We start from the raw sequence: 26,717 nt of genomic DNA, 5'->3' as shown, positions 1-26,717 counted from the left end.
TATATATATATATATATATATATATATATATATATACTGTATATATATGTATATATATATAATTGCTTGCACGTGTATCTCAGTGTGTGATATCATTCAAAAAAAGACCAGTCATGATCGTTTATTGGAAATAAAAGATTAAATGGACACAATAACGCTCAATTAAAGCCCTGATAATTGGGAAGAATATGTTGTTTATCTCGAATCACAAACATTTTAATGCGAAAAAAAACAGACCGTAGAAATACGTAGTTATGTTTACAAGTTGATATCCTTGATATTCTGTATATTTTGTAAGAGGTGCATAATCTCTAGTGTATAAAAACTGTCGGACGAGAGAGAGAGAGAGAGAGAGAGAGAGAGAGAGAGAGAGAGGCTGGGAATTATTGTGAACTTCAGAGGACGCATCTCGACGTCCTAATATGGGACGAGAACTTTTCAAGGTTTAGTAATATTTATTGTAGCGCTCTTGCTGTGTGTGTGTGTGTGTGCGTGTGCTTGTGTCTGTTTCTTACTCATTATCAAGATTAGGATTATTAAGGTTAGGACATCGCTTCTTGTTGCTATATCCCAAGGACATCCCAAATCATCATGTTGTTGCCAGATGTAGAATAACCTTGATTGTGCGGAATTGTGAATTAATGTTACAAAATATTTTCGATAGGCTCATTATATCTCTCTAGCGATAAAGTTGGTCGAGTTGGCGAAGTACTTGAGAGGATGGAAGTGCGCGCGGGTGCGGGCGACGTCGGCAATTTCTGCTCTTCGTCCTCCTCTTCATTTTCTTCCCTCTCTCTAAGCATTTGGTCGGGGATAGCTGGTAGAGGGAGGCGATAGGGGATGGTGGGGGGAGGGCTGGGTAGGAGGGGTCTGCTCCGGCGGTGGTGGACGGAGGGATGAAGCCCGTAGGAGATGGGGAGGAAGGGGGGAGGTGGAGAGGTATAGTGGACGGGTTTAATAGTAGTGATCATCTTGCGTCCATCATCTCCTGGATACTCATTGCCAAAGCCTTATGCCTCGGTCTCTTGTCGGATGCAGCAGCCAGAGACTTCTCCTTTTCCTACCTCTTGCTGCTACTTACTTCTACCGACGCTGCTGCTGCTGCTGCTGCTACCGATACTGCTACTGCTACTGAAACGTGAGGAGGAACTGGCGCGAACCTGAAATGGTTGATCTTAGCCTAAGTTGAATCAGGAGTAACGATGATCAAGATTTCCTCATTAATAACGATGATAATAATAGCTTGACATCCTTTTTTAACCCCCTCCCTCACACCCATCTCTCTCTCTCTCTCTCTCTCTCTCTCTCTCTCTCTCTCTCTCTCTCTCTCTCTCTCTCTCAAATATTTCCACCGAGTAGGATTGAGTTTGTAATCAAAATCATGCTTTCAAAGTTTCCAACAACACAACCATTAACATTTCGGGCCACACACAGTTCATTGATCAAACGAAATGACAAACAATGTCTCTACTAAAATAACTGTTTAATTTTTTTATGGTGTTATATCATCCGTCTGCTTATTTTTAATACGGTGCTTATCCCCTGTCATGTTTTTCTATTTTGTTCTTTCAAAAAGAGGCGGAATGAGACTAGAAAAGAGGAATTTTCCCGCTGTCGTGCCTGGGTGCTACGTTGAAATATTTATCAGGTGGGTTTAAACAGGTGTTTGGAAGGCCATAGTGATTCATCCACAGAACGTGAATATACCAACCGAACTTGATATATTAAGATCGGTGCCACGAATCACATTCTTCGGAATTAATTCATCCCGTTTACTTCGGCTTTGACCTGAGGAAACTGAAAGGAAAGTTTGGCACTATTCTGGAGACCGGTATATAAAGGCTGGGAAGGTACTGCATTAGCCATGATTATAAACGTCTGCTGTACGCCGGTGCGGCAAAGTGTTCTCGGGGATGTGTTTGCAGCTTGACAATCCTAAGTATGTGCTGTCGAGTGAAGGACGTCTGGTGGTTACATATTTAAAAAAAAAAAAAAAAAAAGCATAGGGCGGGGTTTATTTCATGCTGTAAATGTATCTCATTAACGGAAGAATTTATATTGGCGTCAGGCGTAAAATATTGAAGTTTCTTTTAAAAGGAACTGTAGCCTATGACGTTTTAATTCTGCATGATGCCGCGAGAGGGCAGTAGTGGACGGGCGATGCTCCTGGGCTTCCCAGTGACTGCAAACACACACACACACATACACACACACCTCATCTGGCTGGAGAGAAATAATTGGAACGGCTACGTCTTCGCATTGGCAATATAATGTAACTTCGTTTTCTCTAATTTCTGCAGATCTAATTCGCGGGCGAATAAATATTTCGCAAGACGCAGGGAAAAGCTCCATTAATCAGGCGGGAATAATTGCTTTCGGGATTAAATTCCGTATCCATTTCATGCTGTTCCGGAAAATATGGATAGCTTATTTTGTTTCTTTTGTTGTAGATATTATGACAAATATGTGAGGTTTTTGTCTTAGAGAGAGAGAGAGAGAGAGAGAGAGAGAGAGAGAGAGAGAGAGAGAGAGGTATTGGGGTCTCCTATTTCATGTTGGCGTCCATTAGTCATCATGAACGAGAAATATGAAAACTGATTGCCTCGTTAACTTTCCTCCTAGAAGTCTTTTCTTTCCCTGCTCTTCTCTCCACATTTGTATGGAAAACGAAGAAGACCCGTTTCTCAGACACTGGCTGAAAGTAAACAAACTATGGCGTTGCAGTGAAGGTAACTGCTACCCCATGTAGTACTTCGTTTATTTGTAATTGTTAGGAGAAGAGCTTACCCCCTCTCCCCTCCTTAGACCATGTTCCTGGAAGGAAGGGAGGGAGGGAGAAGGGAAGGAGTGGGAGGGGGGGAAATCGTGTTCTCAACACTGCCTTTGTTTCTCCTATCGACCCGTCTGGGAGATGCCGAAGGGACGATAAGAGAGTTGGGGAAAAAGGCACGAATTCATTTGCTCCCATTTTATTAGTTCTCGTCGATTAATTTTGCATGGTGTGTAACAAGGCGAATTCTTCTGCCAAAAAATGCTTTTATCTTTGTTCTTCTTCCGACTGACGGGCCAAAAATTTTGGGTACATTTTAATCTCCCTTTTCGAACAGGGGATGCGGAGGAGAGGGTGACAATTGCAGTAATGAGAGACCGAGTAGGGGTGTTGGTGTTACTAAGGGTGTTAGTACAGTTTCCATGGCGTCATTTGATCCACTAAAACAATCCCCGTAACAGCCATCTTTGTTGATGATAAATATGACTTCCTTTTTCCGTTATCTTGATGTCATAACATTAAGTTTTGAATTCATTTTTATGAAGTTTGACTTCATTTTATGCCACTTTTGTTCCTAGCATCGTATCACCAGTTGCTTAGTATAATGGCTAAGTGAGACGAAGCTGTTTGAGCTCTCTCTCTCTCTCTCTCTCTCTCTCTCTCTCTCTCTCTCTCTCTCTCTCTCTCTCTCTCTCTCTGAGTGTTCAAATTGGGATAGAAGAAACCTATCAAAAGGATTATTTTTCGTTGATAAATATTTCAGGAAAATCATCTCAAATTTTACCATGAAAAATAGTCAAGCACCCAGTACATATTTCATTTGAGCAATTTCTTTTCCGTGATGTTAGAATTAAAAAAAAAAAAAAAAAAAAAAAAAAACAAAAAAAAAAAAAAAAAAAAAAAAAATCAACGATTCTTCATGTCTGTTTTGATATCTGGTGTTCCGATTGTCATGGAAGCTTCAATCGAAATATAGATTCCGGAATTGAACGGGTATTGAACTTAAATCTCTCATTTTGTACCGCTGGTTTTCATGAGATATGTAGCTTATTCGTCTCCGGCATTTTGTTTGTCACTGATCATCTTAAATCAATTACTGTTCTTCTAAAAACACTGTTTTTATAATAACAGTCACTGTTTTTTTCTGAAAACAGCAATGTTCTTGTAAAATCAGTCACTGTTTTTCTGAAAACAGCCATGTTCTTGTAAAAACAGACATTGTTCTTCTTAGAACAAATATTGTTCTTGGAAAAGCAGTCATTAGGCTTCTATAAACTGTTACCGATTTTCTTAGAACAGTTACTGCGCTTGAATAAACAGTTACCGATCTTCTAAAAAACAGTCACTGTTCTTGGAAAAACAGTCACGTATCTTCTAAAATCACTGTTCTTGTTGGACTAGTCACCGATCTTCTAAAAAGCCAATGTTCTTGTAAAAACAGTCACTGAATTTCAAATAACAGTCGCTGTTTATCCAAAACAGACACTGTGCCTGTAAAAAGTCACTGAGAATGTCCATGTCATTATTTAACAAAATAACAATATAATATACCCGATCGTGAAATATATATATATATATATATATATATATATATATATATATATATATATGTGTGTGTGTGTGTGTGTGTGTGTGTGTGCATGCTTGTGCGCATATATATATATATATATATATATATATATATATACAGTATTTCGAAATTACCCGATCTCATACGGATCTGTTAACAGATGTTCGCCTCACCTATTATGACTCCAAAAGTTCAATGGCCCCGCGTTTTTCGAAGTGATGTAAACACGTAAGGTTTCGGGATCCGTTTCAGTCCACGAAATTGGTGGTAGGTGATGAAGCCATGTGTCCCATTATCGCGAGTACTACTACACAGTATAGAGAAGCAAGTACCCAAGGTTCAGGTTTATGGTGCCATGCGTCTGTGTGTGTGTGTGTGTGGTTTTTATTATTATTATTATTATTATTATTATTATTATTATTATTATTATTATTATTAATTGGTGAGATACGTGAAAGGGCTTGTGCTTTTTGCAAAGCGTGACATTTTCACTAATTGGAAGATGCTTAATACCCGGCCAGTGGGCGCTGCTACGTTCTTGAATACTTATATTTCGTCTCTCAGTGTTCAATTATTATTATTATAATTATTATTATTATTGTTATTATTAAAGGCTCAGTAGTTTTTAAGGTACATTAGTATAAAACCTTGTTGCTAAGTTCACGTAAATGATTAAGACAAACTATATTATTTACCCCTCCCATGAATAAGGGAATAAAAAAAAAAATAAGAAATACTTAACCGTATAATCGCCACCTTGTATTAAGTCACACAACATGCTCTAAATTATTCAATCCCGCTTTAAACCTTGATATTATGCAAAGTTAGGCCTTCATGTTTGGTGTTAAAAAAACCCAGCCACCACCAACGATTATATTTCCCGTTAAAGGGACGTGTTGAAATGTTTTTATTCGCCTCATTTGCTGCGCATATATATGGTTGCTCAGTACCTATAAGTATGCAGCAGCATGTGTGTCCTTATTCGTGCTTTATGTCCTATGAATTTGTTCCATTCTCCATAGTCCTTATTATCACTCTTGACCGGGACAAGATGACAACTGTTTTATACAAACGTACATTCTTTGGTTGAAGACAGGAGGCTATACCTTCGTCTTCGTTCCTGTTAGGAAAAACAGTGTTTTAAAGAGTTGGCTATGCGCCAGATATTCGTTTACAATTATAATCATGGACTTTCAGTATCAATAAAGGGCAAGGGTCGCGTTGTGACCTTGTCAAGTCTCAAAAGGCATCTCTGGCCCAGAGGTTCCCAGATCTTCCAAAAGTCCTTTGAAGACTTCCAGCTTTTGCGTTCATCGGAATATCTTTTATTAGGTTAATCGTAATTTTTGTTCTTGTTGAATCTTTCAGTTCCCCTATTCATCAAAAACAACGATGAGTAAATATTAAAAATATATACCTGAATTGTTGCTTCATTTTATTGCCCAATTTCGTGTCAGCTAATGAGATAGGTTATTTTTGTAAACGATAATTTTAAAAGTTTACAAAGTTATACAACATAACACAAAAGCACCGACATCATAACGCTGGAGCATGTGTTATTATTGCCCTCTCACATCATACGACTGTTTAGGTTATTATGTTCGTTGGAATTTATTGAGTATACATTTATATATATATATATATATTATATATATATATATATATATATATATATATATATATAACTATATACATCACTACATATTCTGCTCCTCCCACTGTTTTCCCTACTTATTAGGTGTGTAGTTTCGTTTCCGAACAGCTTTGTATGTTCGTTGTAATATGTATGTATCACACATATTGGAAATTTCTTCTACTCTGTTTCAGTCCTCAAAGGTGACTTCGAAAACTGAAGGTGAAACCGGTCAGAATTGAACCTAGTGCTTCATTTTGCTTGTGGTACATTGCATAAATATGCATGTTTAATAGTCTATCTATCTATCAGTAACATATATATACTATATATATATATATATATATATATATATATATATATATATATACATATACTTATGTGTGTTTGTATTTGTAGATAGCTTTGAAAACTGATTTATGTATATTTAATAATTATCTTTGAAATGTTATGTATTTCAAGGGTAATTTTCTTTCGTTTATATCTTCCACACTGGTTATTCCAATATTTGTAGAACCATTACTTTTAACTTTGGATTGATGTGCAACATGTGTGCTTCAGTTGTTGTTGTTGATGCATTTTTATATATTGCACAAGTTCCCCTAATTACACTAGTACCAGTATCCCAAATCATCCGATCAGAATGTATAATGTTCATGTAAATATATGGCCCGTGTTAAGGTAGCGGTGACATTATTTGTTCGTTCTCCTTCCTGAAATAGCTTGCATCTCTTGCATATTATCATGAAAATGGGGTCTCGATAGAATTGAGACCAGCTGAATATGTAAAATCACGAGGCGTTCATATTAAAGATCCCATGACCAAAGACGATAAAAGCGTCACAGAATTATTTTGATGAAGGACACGATAATAATATGAGAGCAAAGGCACTCGAGATTTGACATAAATTTTCTTAGTGCGCCGCGGGTGAGCGCGCCATGCGCACGAGGGCACAATGGGTTTAAATCCTTTATCAGCCGACCCCATGAGGGATACAATATGCTTTCGCAGCTATTATTCGCGATTCGAGGCCTATTACCGTGACAAAGGGAGGCGATTACCCGGCTCCCTGTACTCGCACTTTATATCCCCTTTACAAGGCAAAAAATGATATCATAAAAAGGGTTCGGATACCTCTCTCTCTCTCTCTCTCTCTCTCTCTCTCTCTCTCTCTCTTGTCGGATAGGCTAAGCGATGAAAATAAGAGATCGCTACGATATCACCCCCCTCCCTACTTGCAAGAAATCAAGATGGCGTCTCTCGTCTTTTGGCCATGGGATGGAGATTCATCAAACAGGTTTGGAATCGATTTCAACTTTTCGGAAAGAGATAGGACTCCTTCGATTATGACGAACTGTTGGATTATTCGACCTGGGTGTTTCCTCCACGCTGTTGTTAGATGACAACGGAGTCCTTATACGATTACACAATTTTTCCCCCTTCCTTTTTTTTTTTTTTTTTTTTTTTTTTTTTTTTTTTTTTTTTTTGCGCGCGCGGGTTCCACCACCCTTGGTTGCTGTGTGTTCCGGCCTCGTTGAGACCGATGGCTTGTAAAATGACGATCCCAAAATGATGACGGTATCATCTCGCGTAGGCCTACATAGGCGCCCGGCAAATAATCGCGTAATTAAGTGAATTAACTCGACGCTGCTGAAGCTATTGTTCGAAATCTGTGGCTCTGACTTGGGTTACCTCACTCCTGGGAAGCCCTTCGGTGTGATTCCGAGAAAGTGTTAAATGGAAGTCGAATTTGTGACGTGATTATGTGTTAGGAAGTCGTATATCACACTGGCTCACGGACGTTGTTGGTATGCTTGCTTGCTTGCTTGCTTATGATTGCTTGAACAAGCAAGCGATGAATAAATCAGGAGTACTTTCGAGCGCTGTGAAAGAGCGTAAAATGTAGTGTTATCGGACTTATTGTGCAAAACTGGTATAAAGTATTTAAAGACTTGCATTTTATTCCATAAACGCACGTAAGTGTATGTTACACACCGTCCATATGCGTTAACGACTTTCCCGAAGAGTGTCATGATGGAAGGATAGTATTCATCGCAGCCAAATTATTATTCGTTCCTTAATAAGAACTGCGGACCATTGTGGCCGATTGCTATTTATGTAACCAACTGTGTAAGTGGATACACTGCGCGTATTATATCTGCGTCCACTAAAATATGGCTATAGACGGCGTTTCAGTCAATACGTAGTATCCATTTTCTCCCATTCAGCTTTGTGGCGGAAAGTGGGACCTTTTCGCTGTTTTTCTGTCCCCCCCCCCCCCCCCCCCCCTCCCATTTTTTTCTATTTTCCGGGAGGCGGGTGGCGTTTGGAACAATCAATGTGAAAGGATATATAAGTAAGTATCGTCAATATTATTATACGTCGCTTCTCTACAGCCGTCCGGGATGAGATAGGGAAGAGGGGGGATGAGGGGATGATGGTGCGTGGGTCGCCTCTTAACCCCCTAATTTGACGTGATAAACAAGCCGTTTCTCTTTCTCATCTCTTGTGTTTGAATATGTTCTTCTGATTTATGTCACTGGAAGGGGGAGAGGCGTTAATGCCATGTGCTACAGGTGTGACACTCACGCAAGCCTTACCTGCTCCCCCTCCCCCTCCCCCTTTCCTTGTCACCTGTCATCATCATCAGCTCTCTCTCTCTCTCTCTCTCTCTCTCTCTCTCTCTCTCAGTAAATTCTGTCAATAAAAGAGCTGTTTCAGATTGATGTTACAGGGACAAATTTCTTATCTGCTGGTTTCATATATGACAGATTTTGATGATAATCTTTATTAACAGAATTATATAAGTAGAGCGTAACCAGCTTGAGGCTCGAATATATGCTGTTCTTAATGTGGAAATAAGATTCAAAAATATATGTATATGTTTTTTATGGCGTGTAAATTTATTCAGGAACAAAATACAAGTATGTAAGACTTTATCCAATTAAGTCTCTCTCTCTCTCTCTCTCTCTCTCTCTCTCTCTCTCTCTCTCTCTCTCTCTCTCTCTCCAAACAAGCGGCATTCACCGTTCATACACTGCAGCAGCACTAAATCAAAGTTTGACATTTGTGGCTAATTGTTTGCGGTGACTTACTTGAAGTTTTGTTTGCAATCGGTGAGAAAATATATTTGCCTCGTCCTAGATTTTTTTATTCATAGTAAACATATTTTACTGTATTTATTTATATTTTATTTATTCATTTATTTATGTATAACATTGTCGCATATGTTTACAGAGTGTGGTGTTTCCGTAGAGAGCCACAGAAGGTATATACTACGAATGCACAAAAGCGTCTTTAACTGCTTAGTTTAATATAAGAAATGTGTTATTAAATCACAGCCGCTTCCTTAACAAAAACATTCGTTATGTACAGTGCAAGCACTGCACATTTTTCCACCGCCTTAGACTTTAGTGAGCATTTATTTGTATTACAGAAACCATAAGTGACAGCAATTTACGCCTACATCAGCACCATAAACAAAAGCAACGGCTAAATTAGTAGTAATGATAATAATAGTAATATATTCCTCTTGCCATCCAGCATATTTGTGAAAGAACCAAGAGAGAGAGAGAGAGAGAGAGAGAGAGAGAGGAGAGAGAGAGAGAATGATGAGAGAGAGAGGAATTTATGTCAACATCAGCGCCATAAGCAAAAAATCGGCTAAATTAATAATAATAATAATAATAATATTTTCCTCTTTCCATCCAGCATATTTGTGAAAGGACCAAGACAGAGAGAGAGAGAGAGAGAGAGAGAGAGAGAGAAATTTTTGTCAACATCAGCCCCATAAACAAAACATCGGCTAAATTAATAATAATAATATATTCCTCTTGCCATCCAGCATATTTGTGAAAGGACCAAGAGAGAGAGAGAGAGAGAGAGAGAGAGAGAGAGAGAGAGAGAGAGAGAGCGCTTCCCCCTCCATCAGGGTCTGTGACAGGAGAAGGGAAGGTTGCGACACTCCGGGAGAAGGTCGCGGGACAAATGAGAGATCCTGTTGGCAGCCTCTGCGGGGAGTTCATACGACTCTTTATTATTTATTGGTTGATCTCTACTACAGCTGAGGGGTTTCTTGTCGGGGCCGCGAGGGCGAGGAGGAGGAGGAGGAGGGAGAGTGGAGAGAAAAGGGTGAGAAGAAGACGGAAGGTAGGTGTGTGTGTGTGTGTGTGTGGATGAAGGGGAGAGGGGGATAATGGGTGAAATGGGGGAGGTGGGGGAAGAGTTGAGGTTGGAGGAGGAGGGGCAAGGGTGAGATGAGATGGAGGTTAAGGCAAAAGAAAAGGAAAGAGAGATAATAAATGAAATAATAGAATTGGTCGCCATATGAGTGGATGAGATGAGAACATAAAATTGACATGAGAGGTCAATAACGTGGAAGAAAAAAGCAGATTATTTAAAAAATTAAAGATTAATTGAACAATGAAAAATGGGAACAATTAAACGAGAGAAACGGAAAAAAATGTAATAGAAAATATGGGAAGATAAATACAGAAGTTTTTACAAGGAAACAATTAGATTTAAGTAAGGGCCTAAGAAGGGTTATAATAAAATTGAACAAGCGTGCAAAATTAAGCTTAAAAGTAAAGATATTAAAGAATACAAACTTAAATGGCAAAAAGAAAATACGGCAGTTTGGTAATACTAATCATTTAACTTGTGGAAGACGAAGAATGAAAGGAGCAGGGAAAATATTAGATGATAGTTGACTTAAAACCCTGCTAACTATGTCGTTATTATTATTATTATTATTATTATTATTATTATTATTATTATTATTATTATTATTACTCGAAGAGGCACAGGTATGAAAAACAGTCCGTTTTCTACGGCACCATTTGATACAATTAGTAAGAAGGCGGTAACAAGAAAAGTAGATAAAAAAAAAAAGGTAAAAACACTCCTTCGGTTAAGGAGCTGCGAAGTGTATCTAACCTCTGACCGCGCATTACCGCGAGACGGTCCAACTGCTACCGCAATTACCGCATGCGCCTTTGGTAAGTTATCTAGCGGGAGACCGCATCCACCGCAGATAAAACGGACGTTTAAGACGCCAAGACTTCATTGTACCTCAGATCATTCCGTCATTGGATAGGAACTCAATTTCGGGTATTTTTCTCGCTTCAAGGCCGCAGTGCATATTGTCATTATTGATATTTAAGTTTTTTTTTTTTTTTTTTTTTTTTTTTTTTTTTTTTTTTTTTTTTTTTTTTTTTTTTTTTTTTTTTTTTTTTTTTTTTTTGTAAGATGCTGTCATTTGGTATTTTTGCGTCATTTGTTTTCACTGGCAAGTAATTCTCCCCAGGTGTAATAATGATAGCTCTAGGCGGTACCAGTGTACGTATGCGAGTCGAGCTTGAAATCAAAGTTTTTAGGGAATAGGAAAATAAAAACTGTTTGGATTGTGACGATTATATCGATTTCATCAGTATTTTGTAAGGCAAAAGTAAGGAATGGTTTTAGCGCTGGGGAAGAAATTTAATGAATAAAAAGAGAGATGATTCCAGAAAGAATAAAATGAGAGATGGTTCCAGAGAGAATAAAGGAGATGATTCCAGAAAGAATAAAGTGAGAGATGATTCCAGAAAGAATAAAACGAGAGATGGTTCCAGAGAGAATAAAATAAGAGATGATTCCAGAAAGAATAAAATGAGAGATGATTCCAGAAAGAATAAAATGAGAGATGGTTCCAGAAAGAATAAAAGAGATGATTCCAGAGAGGACAAAATGAGAGATGGTTCCAGAGAGACATATCTTTCGACTTTTCAAGAGATGCATTCATTGAACCATTTAAAAGGCGATAGAATTTTATTATTATGTTATGATATAAAAAGGGGAAAGTTTCTCCCTATTTAATAAAGGATGTATAATATCAGATGTTTTTATTCGGTAATTATAGCAGGTTATTCATTATGATGTATCATTCATTTAAGATAAGCCATAGATTGATGGTGCAGAAATTTTTGAAAAATCAAGGGAATTTTAGATCTTTTACTTTTTGACAGAAAAGACAATTCTTTTACTTTAATGAGAAATGTCTCAAAGAACACTAATTTCCAGCTGCAGCGTAATTGTTTTTTTATTTTTTTTATTTTTATTTTTAACAATCTAAAGAGAACAAAAATTTACGATGCAGTTCAAGTCGACCAAGACACGCACGTTCTTAACATCCAAACAAATTATATCCCTGAAATGTTAGATGAGTATCTTGACCCTGAATCAAATTTAAGTCGGATAAACTGGATTTTTTTTACTAAAAAAAAGAAAATATGCAATGATACGAGATTATTTTTATAATTCACGCTCATCATGACTTAATGCTGACCAACCATCTAAAAGATATATATTATATATATATATATATTATATATATTATTATATTATTATAATATATATTTATAATATTATATATATAATTATATTTTATATATATTAATATATGGATATATATATATATATATATATATATATATATAGTATATATATATAGATATTCTATCTATATATATATACTATATAATATATATACATATATATATATACATATTATTATTTATATCTATTAACTATAGTATTTATATTATGCATATTGCATATGGTGGATATAGACCATGATATATCGTATGTATGTATATAATTAATATATGCATATGCATACGGTGGATATACATATATATGTATATTGTATATATGTCCACTATATATATATATTATTTGTGGGGTTGATTGCAGTCTGTCTTCCTTGAAAATGTATGGTTACCATTCGACGTCGAAAGGAAAATCTAACCCGAATGCATAAAACCGCGTAGAAGAAAGATTGAACATCTTTTATCGATTTACAAATATTAGAAAAAAATACTTATACAATCATCCCTCAAACCTCCTTCCCCCCTCCCCCTGTACGCTTCTCTCTTCTGTCGTGGACTCCTCTATCCGCATAAAGAATGAAAGAAACTTTTTCCATCGCATTTCCCCGGACCCTACCAAAATAGGCACGGACTCTCTACCCATTCCTAGTCCCCCACAACCCCCCACCCCCCACCTAACCCCATCCCATACGTCCCTCCCTATTCCCCTCTTTCGACTACAGAGTGGACAGTGGTCTCTCGTATGGACAGATTGATTCCTTGTTGACAGGCCAGGCGCCCTCCCTTCCCTCCCCACCACCGGGTACCCAAGCAGACCCAAACAGCCTTCCCTCCAATACACCGCGATCGGCAAGACCTCCTCCTCCTCCTCCTTCTCCTTCCCCTCCTCCTCCTCCTCCTCCTCCACTTCACTTCTGTCCTGGAACGTCCGATTTTCTCCCTACCTCATTCCACCCGCCCCACCTCCCCCACCCTCCAAAAAATTCTTGTTATTTACTGTACATTGAACAGGTTTCTCCACAAATAATGACAGTTACTGTTGAATCTTTCCTTGATTCTTATTGACATACATATAACAAGTGTCACCATGGCGCAGTTAATATTAAACATTCATTTGCTCTCTTGATGCATGTCTTTTTTTTTTATTTTTTAAAAAAATTTTTAAACTCCGATTTTCAGATCCAGTGATTTAGGTTTTGATTTTACGTGTCAAACAATAAAAATATTTGAATTTTTAAAAATCCCTTTGAGTTAAAACTAGTTGTCATTTACTATAACATTTTCCAACGACATTTCTTATTCCTGAAAGAATACGGGAATCTTATTTAGTGAGAACTAAACTTTGATACGGTTACCAGGTGTGATATGGAAATTATTACTATTGCCTTACGAATAGTAGATTAATTTTTCTTTGAAAAATACATAAACTTTGCGGGTAAGTTTTTTTTTCCGTCGAACTGTCTCGTTTTCGACATGAAAAATTCTGCCATTTGTCGACCGGACACACGGTCATCGGTCGATATTATAATAAAGAAACATATTAGCGTCGTATCCCCTTCGAGACATTCCTGGGCAAACTCTCTCTCTCTCTCTCTCTCTCTCTCTCTCTCTCTCTCTCTCTCTCTCTCTCTCTTATAAATGCTTCGGCTAGCAACTGCCTTCGGGGTCCAACAGAGAGTAGCACACGGCGCTCGCAACTAAAGAAAAAAAATAAGAAAAAAAAGATTAAATAAATAAAACGAAATAGAATAAGACCCAGTGGGCTGTTTCCCTTGGCTTTCGGGTTCCTTTCTGGGCGTCCAGACCGTTGGTGACATTATGGAATAGGGAAACAAGTTGCCTGGAATATTTTCCAGATGCCTCCTCTCTCTCCTCTCCTCATCTCTCTCTCTCTCTCTCCTCTCTCCTCTCTCTCTCTATATATATATATATATTTATAATATATATATATATATATATATATATATATATATATATATATATATATGTGTGTGTGTGTGTGTGTATTATATACATCTATATGCATGTACTTGTGTAAATGTATATATATATATATATATATATATATATATATATATATATATATATTTATATATATGTAAGTATATATATATATATATATATATATATATATATATATATATATATATATATATATATATAGAGAGAGAGAGAGAGAGAGAGAGAGAGAAGAGATGTACGCTATTTCGTGTAGCCATTAGTTTGCTAAAAGTTGCAGCATTTTTAATACGCTTATTTGTAATATCAACCCCCCCCCCTCTCTCTCTCTCTCTCTCTCTTCTCTCTCTCCTCTCTCTCTCTCTCTCTCTCTCTTCTCCGAATTCCCCGGCATAAAAGAACAGAGACAAATACGAAGAGACGAAGATGCTCATAGGGATAGTGTGTGTGTGCGCTGATTGTGCTTGTTAGCGTAGGGGCGACACTTTTGACTTGGATCATCCTAGGGGCTGACGAATTGTTTTTTGGTCGACACATTTGTTTCGTTTTATTCTCTCTCTCTCTCTCTCTCTCTCTCTCTCTCTCTCTCTCTCTCTCTCTCTCTGGCTTTTCATTTTACAAGGGAGAGTTTTCCTCATGAAATCTTGTATTCAGTTTGACAATTTATTTTGATTTCAGGATAATCAGGTTAAATCCCATATTTGTTTGTTTTTCACCTATTCTAGGGAAATGGTCAGCATTTAGTTTTTACCCTACACACCTTCAGAAGCTGCATATAATCCGGCACAGGGATTATCCATGGGAGAGTGAGAAAAAAATCTACGGTACTTGCACGTTCCAGGCAAAATTCACAATAGGAAAACTCTACGGAATTTCCTCTCGCGTTTCAATCGCGTATGTATTGTAATCTCCTAAGGGGAAAAAAAAAAAGAGGGAGATTGCATCTTCCTCACGTCTTTACCCCTCATTTACAATTGAAATAAGGTGACCGTATCATGTTTTTGCCCTCTTTATGATAAACGAGAGAGAGAGAAAGAGAGAGAGAAATCAAAATCGTTTCTCATGTTATCGCCAGAGGTCCTCGATTCTATGAAATCCAAAGTAGGTCATTTAAATATCAAAAAAAGAAAAGAATACCGTTGTATGAGGATGTGTTCCCGGCCAAGGAAGCTTTCGTGGCTGCTGTAATTCTGTGGTCAGAGAGAACGCCCTCTGGCCCAAGAGGGGATGGTAGAAATTGAAGGAAAAACACGAGAGTTGAGGGGAAATAGTGGGAATCGCGAGCTGAGAGATCTTCATCTCGGTGAATATATTTCACTCGGTTTAGGTTTGTGAAAGTAGATTTTTTTTATTTCTTGGGACATACATATTCTGAGGAATTATGCCTACAAAAGTCAGGGTTTTACTAATATTTGTATTTTCTTTTCTTAACGACTGTCAGGAAGTAGATGTTAGGTTGCATTGGTCGTGTCGAACGATGATATAATGTGATACTATAGATCTCAAAGGTATATTTAGCAAAACTGTCTTATGGGACTCCAGAACAGGAGAATCTGGGTAATCAATTATGGGACTCTAGAAAAGAAGATTCTAAATAAACAATTATGAGTCTCCAGAAGAGAAGAACCTGAGTAAACTGTAATAAGACTCTAGAAGAGACGAATCTGAGTAAAAAATTATGAGTTTCCAAAAGAGAAGAACCTGAGTAAACAGTAATACGACTCTAGAAGAGAACATTCTGAGTAAACATTTGTGAGTCTCTAGAAGAGAAGAACCTAAGTAAACAGTAATACTACTCTAGAGGAGAAGAACCAGAATATACAATCATAAGTCTCTAGAAGAGAAGAACCAGAGTAAACGATTGTGAGTCTCTAGAAGAGAAGAACCTAAGTAAACAGTAATAAGACTCTAGAAGGGAAGAACAAGAGTAAACAAGAAAGCAGAACACAAGAACAGAGACTGAAAATTTGGGGAAGTGTGAACCATGAAGGTAAGACCGCAAGAGTTTGGGGAGGTGGTCCTTGAGGGGGTGGGTTTCAAAAGAGATACGAGGGTAGTGAGAAGGAGGTGGTGGAGGGGGGGGGGGGGACCGAGGTGAGGGTGGGGTGGGAAGACTGCATACAAATTGGATGATTTTAGACCGTATGATGACGCTACGATGATCTTCCTAGAAGATTGGGAGGAAGAGAGAGCAAAAGGAAGAAAAAAGTGGGGTTTTCTTTTGAAGTGTAGGTTTACTCTTGCCGAAACGAGAGAGAGAGAGAGAGAGAGAGAGAGAGAGAGAGAGAGAGAGAGAGAGAGAGAGAGAGAGAGAACGGAAAATATAGTTTAATTGTACGAGGGCTATTCTATATATATATATATATATATATATATATATATATATATATATATATATATATATATATAATATATATACACTATATACATATATATAGTATATATATGCATTTCGTAGAAAGTTTTTTTGTTTTATATATATATATGTGTGTGTGTTTGTATTTTATTTTATACATTTATACATATATAATTAGTATATATATATATATATTATATAATAATATATATACATACTATATAAGTATAAATTATATAAATAATATATAGATATATATATATATATATATATAATATATTATATATATTATATATAAATTATATATATATATAATATATATATTATATATATTATATATATATTATCTAATTTAAAAATTACTCCAAGAAATCTAATTTCCATTTTCTGCTCGTTGGAATTTGCCTTGTAGCCAAATCTTTTATGTCCATATCGGTTCGCGTTTCGGGGTCACACTTTTAATTATTTTACTAACCCCAGTTTCAGAAGGAATTCGAAACCGACCTCAGTTTTTTTTGCGCCGCACTTTCTTTGACATGCTTTGTCGATCATGCAGTGTCATCGTTTGTGCTTTGCAAAAAGAAAAGGCCGTTTAAAGATGTGTGTTTTTGTTGTGGCTGTCTCCGAGCTCCATTGAGTTCGCTTTCTTCTTTTTCCTCTTTTCTTCTTCTTTGGGATCATTAAGTCATTTAACAGTTCCACTTTTTACTTTATGTTCCACCTTCGAGTTCTTTCACTCGGGGAAAAAATGGACGTGTTTGTTTTCACTCAATTCAGACGTCCGGGTAAGATGTCTTTTTAAATCTCTTTTTTTTTTTTTTCTCTCTCTCTCTCGACCTAACGGAACAGTAGACAGATCATATATTTAATGTGAACGTATAATCACCTTACCGCGGCTAAACAGCATCCAGGATCGTAAAAACGTCCGACCGCAGCCTCCAGCCCCAAAGATCCGAAGAGTTTGTGGCTTAAGGGAGGCCAAGAAGGATTTTTATATCGCCACATCTCATCGAGCCTCATTCCTATAGAGCCATTCCTTCCGAAGGCCCTGTGTCATTCCGCGGACTATTTCTGACCCATCCTTCCCGCGGGCGATAACGCCAAATTGAAATCTTGACCTGCAATAACCTGGTGGGGGCCTCGCTCCGGATAAGGCCAGATGAGGTCATCACTGGGCCACCGATAACGTCCGCGGGGTAAGACGGTGCTGCGTCCCGGCGGCACCGGAAGGTCGGCGGCGCCGTTGCGAAACCGCGGGACTTTCGACCCTTTCAGCAGCCGATGGTTACTGATGTATAGTGCCGTGTTCCTCGCCCGTTGGGTCTGAGGTGTCGAGGCCAATGTCAGGATGAGATACTGTGGTTATAATATTTGACCTTCCTCTCTCCCTCACCCCACCCCTCCCTCCCACCCTTTACTCAACTCACCTCCCCCAGCACGCCTCCTCCCACCCTATATGTTTTCCCCTCTTTCCTCCTCCTTTTGCCCATTATATATCAAGTCTCTCTCTCTCTCATATGATCCGAACCTTACATTTGTACTTCCAACGTAAATTTATCGACTTAATATGTTAGTGACTTACGGGACCATGCAAATAGCATTAGCAAAATTAGAACAAGAAATCCCATTTCTTTTTAGGCGAATTTTAAACGGGTCGCATTACATTCCATGTCTTAGCATCACTTCCGTTGATATTCAGTTTGCTCACTTCTTATTTCTTATTCATTGAACCTCTTCACGTTTTTTTATTATCAGTCGCATTGAACATTTTTGTACTGGTGCCCATTTGAAGCCATATTTCATTCGCATAATGGAGTGTTTTTTTTTTTCTAAGAAAACAGTTGTTTCTCTTCAACAAATTCTTCCGTATTAAGTAGCACTTTTCAGGACATAAGTATTCGTTAAGGACAATTCACAGTCATTATCTAGAAATCTTCGTAAAGAATCACAAACAAGGAAAACGCCGTTAATGTGACATAATGTGACCTGATTGATTGAACAATGACATTAAAGATGCAAGTAAAAAAATACGGCGTATTATACTGTCTTCCTCAGACCAGGCACTATCTAGTTCGAGTCGCGTAGAGGAGATAAGAAACAATTTTTCTGCGGTGTTGTTAAGATACATTTTTGTATTTGAGCTTCGAATGCCGGTTTGAACAAAAGAACTTATAATCAAGGCTCACTCTTCAACTACACGAAATGTTACTGCATTTCCAATAGTGCATAAACACTTTACGAATATATGAGTATCTTTCGTAATTCTCAAATAACAGACAAGCGCACACATAAAAAGTACTGACGTATTTACAGTATCCAAGAGCTCTTATACACAAAGCGTCGTATATTTAACATTACGCCTGTGTAATTTCGTCAGCCTTAAGCCGAAAATTATGAAAATACTGAAAAATAGTTGTTGATCTGGTATCATCTAGAGAACTTCAGTATGAATTCATTGAGGTACCTAACACTCCGTTAGTTCTGGCACCTGGCTTTTAGGATAAATAGGGGCAAGGTTCCTTCCTTATGATGAATAGCTTCGTAAAAACGCGGTCAAAATTCAAGGCGAGAGTCATGAGACCAAATATTAGAAGGATAAAGTTTGCCTGATTAATGATTCATTTTACTTAGAAGTACTTTGTATAGGTTGAGTTTTATTTTTCAAAAGTATTGCTTTTTTATCGAGGCATTTTTACTTTCTGGTATTGAGTGTTTACTTGTTTTTTCCTATCATTCAGAATTCGGATTTTCACTTTCAGAATTATTCGAAATTTAAAATCTCACCGCTTCCTTTTTACCCTTCATTAAGAGATTTTGTGAGTGATGGAACTTCAAAAAAATTAAAGGAATCTACGTCGGTGTTGATGAAAACGAATTTTGAATAGTTAACAGTTTATATATATATATATATATATAGTATATATATATATATATATATATATATATACACAAACCAATCCACTTCGACCTGACAACGCACTACAGTTCTCGGAAGTCTGAGAATCAGGTAGAAATTACCAATGAACTAAGTTTTTTTTTTTTTTTTTTTTTTTTTTTTTTTTTTTACGGTTGCCCAAAGTCCAAAAGGGAAAGTTGACAGCTGCCTCACCTCATTCCCCGAGCACACACCTTCTCTAGGTCCCTATAACAACACCCCTCCCCCCCTTTTCCCCCCATCCCTCCCCCACATCCCCCACCGCCCACCCCTTACGCATGGTTGACTGCAGACAATCAGGCAAGCGGGTCTCATTAGCGTTATTCGTGAAAGGTCGAGTCGTGTCGCAAATCAACTCGATCACAGCGGCCTAAGGTATCTCTGCATTATTAGTAGATGCATTATTAGGATATATATAGAATTTAGGCTAAAGGCGAAGCGCTGGGGCCAACCCGGTCATTCAGCGCTGAAAGGTATATTGACCTTAAGAAGGTTTGAAAGGTGTAACAGGAGGAAAACACCTCGCGGTTGCACTATAAAACCAATGTTAGAGAGGGTGGAAAGTCAGATGGAATAAAGCGAATATGAACGGAGGTGCAGTAAAAGGAATGAAAGAAGTTGCAGTTAGGGGTCGCAGGGACGTTGCAAAGACCCTTAAGTAATGGCTACAGTACACCACGTCAGGTGCACTGACGGCACTACTTACATACGGGGTAGGTAATGGTTAATGCTGATGGTTCTTAGCTATTTAAAGACATTTATTATTATAATAGTGCGGTTGTTTGCAATGTATATTGTTGATTCTGTTTAGTATTCCTTGTACTGTTATTATTGGAAGGAGAATTTCGACAGCATTTCACTACAAAAACCGTTTCATTCATTCTGACAAGCGCTCGCACTCGAAGTCAATGGTGTGCATTGTTCCTCTGTTCATTTTTTCATCGGTGACCTATTGGCAGCGGTGACATTTAAGACCCCATCACAAAGGAAGTGAAGTAAACGACAATTATAGGAGTGGACGCAAAAAGAAGGGGGTGTTACCCGAGATGCACCTATACTGATGCATCTATACTTTCCCCTTACACTTGACTTTTCGACTGAAAGTTAATTTTGTTACCCATGGAAGCATAAAAAATAGATCAAGCTCGTTTTCCCCAAAGTTTATTTCGTTGATTGGTTTTGCTTTTTTTTCTGGCTGAACACCCGATGATTAATTTTTGCGGTTTTTATGGACTGCCTTTTCCGGGTTAGTTATTAAATAATTCACGGTACGCCTTTCAATTCATGATGATGATGTCGTGGATCCATCGCAGTTTGAGGCAACTTTCATTCATTTTCTCTAATAAAAAAAAAAAAATTGCTTTAGGGAAAAAAACTTGATGACTCGGGTAATCGTTAGGTCGGTAATGCAGGAAAATATATATGATAATCAAACTTCTCAACAGAGCTGCCAACCGAACAGAAGGTTTTTTTTTTTTTTTTTTGCGCGTAACCTTTACGTGTAATCTAACTTAGACCTCTTCGCGCCCTGTTCTGCGACGGGTAAAATTCTCATTATTTATTTCAGAGGAAGAGCAAAGAGTAAAAACGTTTGATATTCCAAATTTGGGCTAACTTCCATTCATTCTGGGAGCAGATGGTAGTTTACGACATGAAGTGGAAATCTGTGTGAATTAAATAGAAAATAACCTGATTATTATGATCATCATCATCATTATTATTGGAGAAACAAATCCACAGTTATGTAAATGTACATATATTTCAATTTAGAAACAGCAAAGATAGCTCTCGGGAAAGATATCTTTGCTGTTTTTAAATTGAAATACATGTACAGTAAGTTCCAGAAGTGAAGCGACAAATCTCAGAATTGATCGTAATTCTTTAGAAACTCGTGGGGTTGCCAGTTAGTATGTTTTATTCCAATTATTGTCATACTATTTATCTGATAATACGTATCAGTGATTAACTGTATATGCTCAGAAATTATTTCCCCAGTGAATGATCAATGTTAGTTCAATAATTGTTTGTCAAAAGAAAAAAATTTTTTCCCCAAAGAAACATCTGCGGCTCTCAAAGTGTGATATCAAGTGTTCACCATAGAGTGGCAGCAGGAACAGAGTGCATAAGCATTGGCCTAATATTTGTAAATCAACTTTCTACTTTTATAGTGTTATATCAAAAGTTATTATGATTTGTTTTGATAATGCACAGAGAAGTTTAGCATCTGATTAAGTGAAATATAAATAAGACACAAGTTGGTGTAAAAACAAAAAAACGAAATCCAAGTTATATGCGCGTTTAGCATTGGTTACATGGTTAGACCTATTTCAAGAATCAAGGAAATATATTTTCCAGCTTGTTAGTTAATAATTTCATCGAATTTCTCAATTGTGCAAATTTTTGCATGTGAGGGTCGCACCAAACGAGTATTTTCGTAGGTTTCCACTTTTTTTTTCAGTGCATAAGTGAGACTGTTCTTGTCCATACGATCCGGAGTGTGAATATGCTTGGCGAGCATTATTTTAATTCTAGTATCTACTTTTATGCTCTCTCTCTCTCTCTCTCTCTCTCTCTCTCTCCTCTCCTTCTCTCTCCTCCTCTCTCTCTCTCTCTCAGGACCTTTTTATCTAGTCAGGAATAACCAGAGGTCTGTTTTAAGAATCAAGCACTAGGCCTATTGGTCATGCTCGGGTGCTTCTTTATATATATATATATATATATATATATATATATATATATATATATATATTATATATATATATATATATATATATATATATATTATATATATCCCCAAAAAAAGTCATAAATTTCTGTTATACAATAATGCTTGACTGGATTGAACTGATTACTGGTTGTCCGTGGAAATATGAATTTGGGTGATATCACTCTCTTAGTATGATACGCCCACTTACGCAAATTCAGTCGTAAATTTCACGGTTGGGATATGATTCGAAGATTTGAGGTAAAAGGTTGAAGTGAAAAAGGTGGAGATAGTATTGTGGGTATAGGTAGAGATAGAGGGGGGGTAGGGGTTGTTGGGGTCTGTCGTCTCCCTACTTAACCAGGTGGTATTATTACGGGTGTTCTGGTTGCTTGTGACCGTCTTTCTTATTTTTTGTATAGCGAGTCTGTTTCCCAAGTGCAAGGACAGGTCCTGATATCGGTCCTGAAGGTTCTATCTTTGCCTAAATAACAGACAGTGGCCCTGCATTGTAAGCCTTGCAATGCCCGGAACTAGGCCTAGTCACCTGAAGGTAGCAGCAGCAGTTAGAGCCTTTCTCGAGGTAGTGTTTTATGCTCGGTCCTAGAAGCTAGAATCAGAACTACCAACCACACCCAACTTCTCTATTGAATCTAGGTGCATTCATGGTTGATTATGTTTAATGTCGCGGAGATTTTCCCTTTACATTCTATTGATACTTGCATGGTTTTATGCATCTTCGCTAAAATAATTTATAATACACTATGATATTAAATATTTGTTTCCACATTGCTCGAAATATACATTGGTAATGTTGGTAATCTTGTGTTGAACGAGAATTTCAAATTGTTTCGTTTCTATAGTTTGAAGTAATTACTATACTTTAAAATAATTACTTTTACCCGTAATTTTTTCTTATGATTGTTATAAATATCATAGATTTGATATTTGTGCATCATATGTTAGCTTTATTTTGCTTGATAGAGCTTTCACTGTAGAGAAAAAATAATTTTTTCAGCTACGAGTTATAGTTGCCAGTTAGTGAATTTCGAACGAAATCCTCTGAAATTTGTAGCTTCAGTTTTGGAACTTACTGTACATTTACATAACTGTGGATTTGTTTCTCCATTTGAAGACTCGTGCTACTATGAGAATTTTTAAAATCATTATCATTATTTGACGTAGCCTTTACTTAGCCAATTTGGCAATTTTGTCAAACAGTTCATTCTTGTTGTATTTTCTTCATGTTTCTGTTTTTTTAATGTTTGTGTTTCGTCAACAGAGGGGAGCAGCGTCAACGGATGCGAGCGCGAGGATGTGGTCAGCGACTGTGGAAGCGAAGGCATCCACAACCATACGCTGGATGACTCCATGGATGGCACCCCACCCACGTCTTCTGATATCCCCATCACTCGACCACGCACGCCCACGCCCGTAGCATTGCAGTCCCATGCCCAGATGCCCTTACCTCCCACGGCTAGACACTTCCACCCTGTCATAAATCTCGTAAGTCTCTCTCTCTCTCTCTTTCTCTCTTGTTTATATATATATATATATATATATATATATATATATATATATATATATATATATATATATATATAAATTATTCTACTTTGGATTCACGAAAAATGTTATACTGTTTTTATAGAAATGTTTAAAATAGTGGGTTTTTAATATATATGAATTCATGATACTATCCGTCGTCGTCGTTCTCCTGCAAGCAAGCACAATGACTTTTCCTTTTGCGCAGGCGCGGGATCTCACCAGCCGCTCTAGTAACGGAGGCGGAGGGCGGTCGCCCAGGTCGCCATCTCCCTCCTCGCCGCCCATGTTACCGCCGAACACGTCGGCCGCCCTACCTTCTCCCTCACCCACGCCCGTTTCCATCGCCCACACGCCCATCAGCAGCGCCTCGTCGCCCACTTCAGCGCCGGCGGCGGCTCATTCAGTGCAAGCTGCCCTGGCCGCCATTCAGGCGGGCTCGCTCTCCCTCAACCAGGTAAGGACGACCTCCCTTCAGCTCACCTTCAGTGACGTCGAAGAAGCTCTGTTCCGACGAGTGCTCACTTGGTTCGGTGCATTCGTTCTCAAGTAATCTTTGCCTATAGTAGATTCACATCAACCGTGCATTTGGCGTCTAGGCCAGCCATGTGGATAGGATCTATGTTCCACCTCTCCTAAGGTATACCTAAGGTATACGTCTTTCAGGAGAGGTGGAATACACATCCTGACAATGTGAACTCTCGAGAGAGACTGAGAGTTTCCAGTCCTGTGATTGGCTTATGAACAGCCAATCAGGAGCGTCCTAAGGGACTGGCCTAGAGACATCAAATGCACGGTTGATGAGAATCTACTATAGGACATTGAACCTCCATGAGAATATTAATGAAAACTCTTAGATGTATTGCATTTGTCAAAGTACTCCTGGAAATTTGGTATTTTTTAACATATAATAGAAAAAGTAAAAAAAAGAAAAAACCATTTCAAGTACTTATGATTGATTGGAGACTTAATTATGATGATTGTAATACAGTTAAGGCAATGAATTACTCAATCTTCACAAGATCGAATTTTGTCTTTCTTTTAGCTTTTGAACCAGTCTCCAAAAAGTTTTTTTACACTTAGTCATAGTTTATTTACACTTTTTTTTTCTCATTTTCTGAAATCAACTTCGTTTCAGCTCATGGCGTTAGGCGCACAAGGTCCCGGACTGCTGATGCAGAACCAGCTGGCTGCGGCAGCTGCAGCGGCTAACCAGCTGCCTGTGTCATCACCTCTCCCCAGCTTGGGATCCCTGAACCCGCAGGAACTACAGGTAAGCTTCATGATGTCCTTTTATGATGTTTTCATTCTCCTTATCTTGAATTGGTACATTGTTTCAAATTTCGTGAATAGTTTTGCTGGCATGCTTGAAAAAGTAGACTTTTGTTCCCATCGGAACATTAAATTTTTCTCCAATCTTTGTTATTTTCAAGTAATATATTTCACGTACTTTATTTCTGTTGTTCTTGGTGTTCCGTTAGTAAGATTTCAAGTCAGTTCTTTAATCTTGAATATAGTCATCCTCTAAAACTGTACAATAGGCAAATATTCCGAAAGGTAGATCCATTATTTATTTTTAATTTACTATCGAAACCCACCTTTGATTGAGATGTTTAAGAATCTTATCATGAACGCTTGTTTGTGTCAATTACAGGCTTTGCAACAAACGTTGTCCCAGCAGCAGCAGCATATACAGCAACAGTTGCAACAGTTCATGTTGTTCTCTCAGTCCGGGGCTGCTTCCCAACTGCCTCCTCAGGCCCAGCTCTTCCTTCAAAGTCAAGTAAGACAGAAGACTTTTCAGTGATCTGTTCATTTGTCGTGAGAAATATTGGTTCAGTCTGAATTTTTCCTTGAATTCATTATAAGCGAGTTTTGCTAAGTGTTCGTGAGTGTTATTGACCTGTTCTCTCCACTCTTGCATCTTGCAGCAGTTGCAGTACCTGCAGAACCTCTTGCAGCAGGGGCTCCTTGCATCCCCAGCTCTGGCCGGAATGCAGGGCCTGCAGCCTCCTGTCTCGCAGGCGCCAACTCAGACCCCCCAGGTGCGGAATGTGCAGCACGCAGTGGCACAGGCTGCACAGCAACTGCAGCAACTTCAGAAAGCCCAGCAGCAGCATCAACAGCAGCAGCAACAGCAACAGCAGACAGTAAGAGAAATGAGGGAAATGAGGGAAATACGGGACCTACGAGATATTAGAGAGATGAGGGACGTCAGGGATTTTAGAGATATACGCGAGCCTCCATTGCGGCCTCCTCCGCTAGAGCCACCTCATATCTCGAGCTCTCCCTTAGCACCTCACTTACCATTGCACGGCCATCTTGCCCGGCCCCCCATGGTACCTCGGTCCCCACCACCACCACCCCGCCACTGGGAGCCTCCTCCGGAGGAACCAACAGATCTGGAAGAACTTGAGCAGTTCGCCAAAACCTTCAAGCAGAGACGTATAAAACTGGGTTTTACTCAGGGGGATGTGGGACTTGCAATGGGAAAATTGTATGGGAATGATTTCTCTCAGACTACCATTAGTCGATTCGAGGCCCTCAACCTCTCCTTCAAGAATATGTGCAAACTGAAACCTTTACTGCAAAAGTGGTTAGAAGATGCAGACAAAACAGTCAGTGATCCGACAACACTCAGTAGTCCTCTTACTTCACCTGATAACGTTGGCCGTCGTAGGAAGAAACGCACTTCCATTGAAACCAGTGTGCGTGTGGCCCTGGAACGGGCATTTCTTCAGAACCCCAAGCCAACCTCTGAAGAAATCTCTTTACTTGCAGACCAACTGTCAATGGAAAAAGAAGTTGTTAGGGTCTGGTTCTGTAATAGGTAAGTAAGGAATTTTTTTGTTAGTGTTTTATTTTATGTTTTAAAC

At 38.2% G+C, this 26,717-nt stretch overlaps 1 protein-coding gene across 9 annotated transcripts in view; it reads left to right on the top strand.

Annotated features, from left to right (window-relative positions):
• The window catches only part of LOC135207343 (protein nubbin-like), a 667,378-nt gene that overhangs the window by 634,654 nt on the left and 6,007 nt on the right, over positions 1-26,717 (top strand). For all 9 annotated transcript variants that reach the window (XM_064239063.1, XM_064239065.1, XM_064239062.1 and 6 more), the window contains 5 exons: positions 23,579-23,802; positions 24,050-24,298; positions 24,980-25,114; positions 25,496-25,624; positions 25,773-26,671. In XM_064239063.1, the coding sequence (XP_064095133.1) occupies positions 23,579-23,802; positions 24,050-24,298; positions 24,980-25,114; positions 25,496-25,624; positions 25,773-26,671 (1,636 nt within the window). The remainder of the gene's footprint in view (positions 1-23,578; positions 23,803-24,049; positions 24,299-24,979; positions 25,115-25,495; positions 25,625-25,772; positions 26,672-26,717) is intronic.

This window comes from Macrobrachium nipponense, chromosome 32 (genome assembly GCF_015104395.2).
Source record: "Macrobrachium nipponense isolate FS-2020 chromosome 32, ASM1510439v2, whole genome shotgun sequence".
Taxonomy (NCBI): Eukaryota; Metazoa; Arthropoda; class Malacostraca; order Decapoda; family Palaemonidae; genus Macrobrachium; species Macrobrachium nipponense.
Note: the sequence above shows the minus strand (reverse complement) of the source record. Positions and strands in the feature narration are given on the sequence as shown.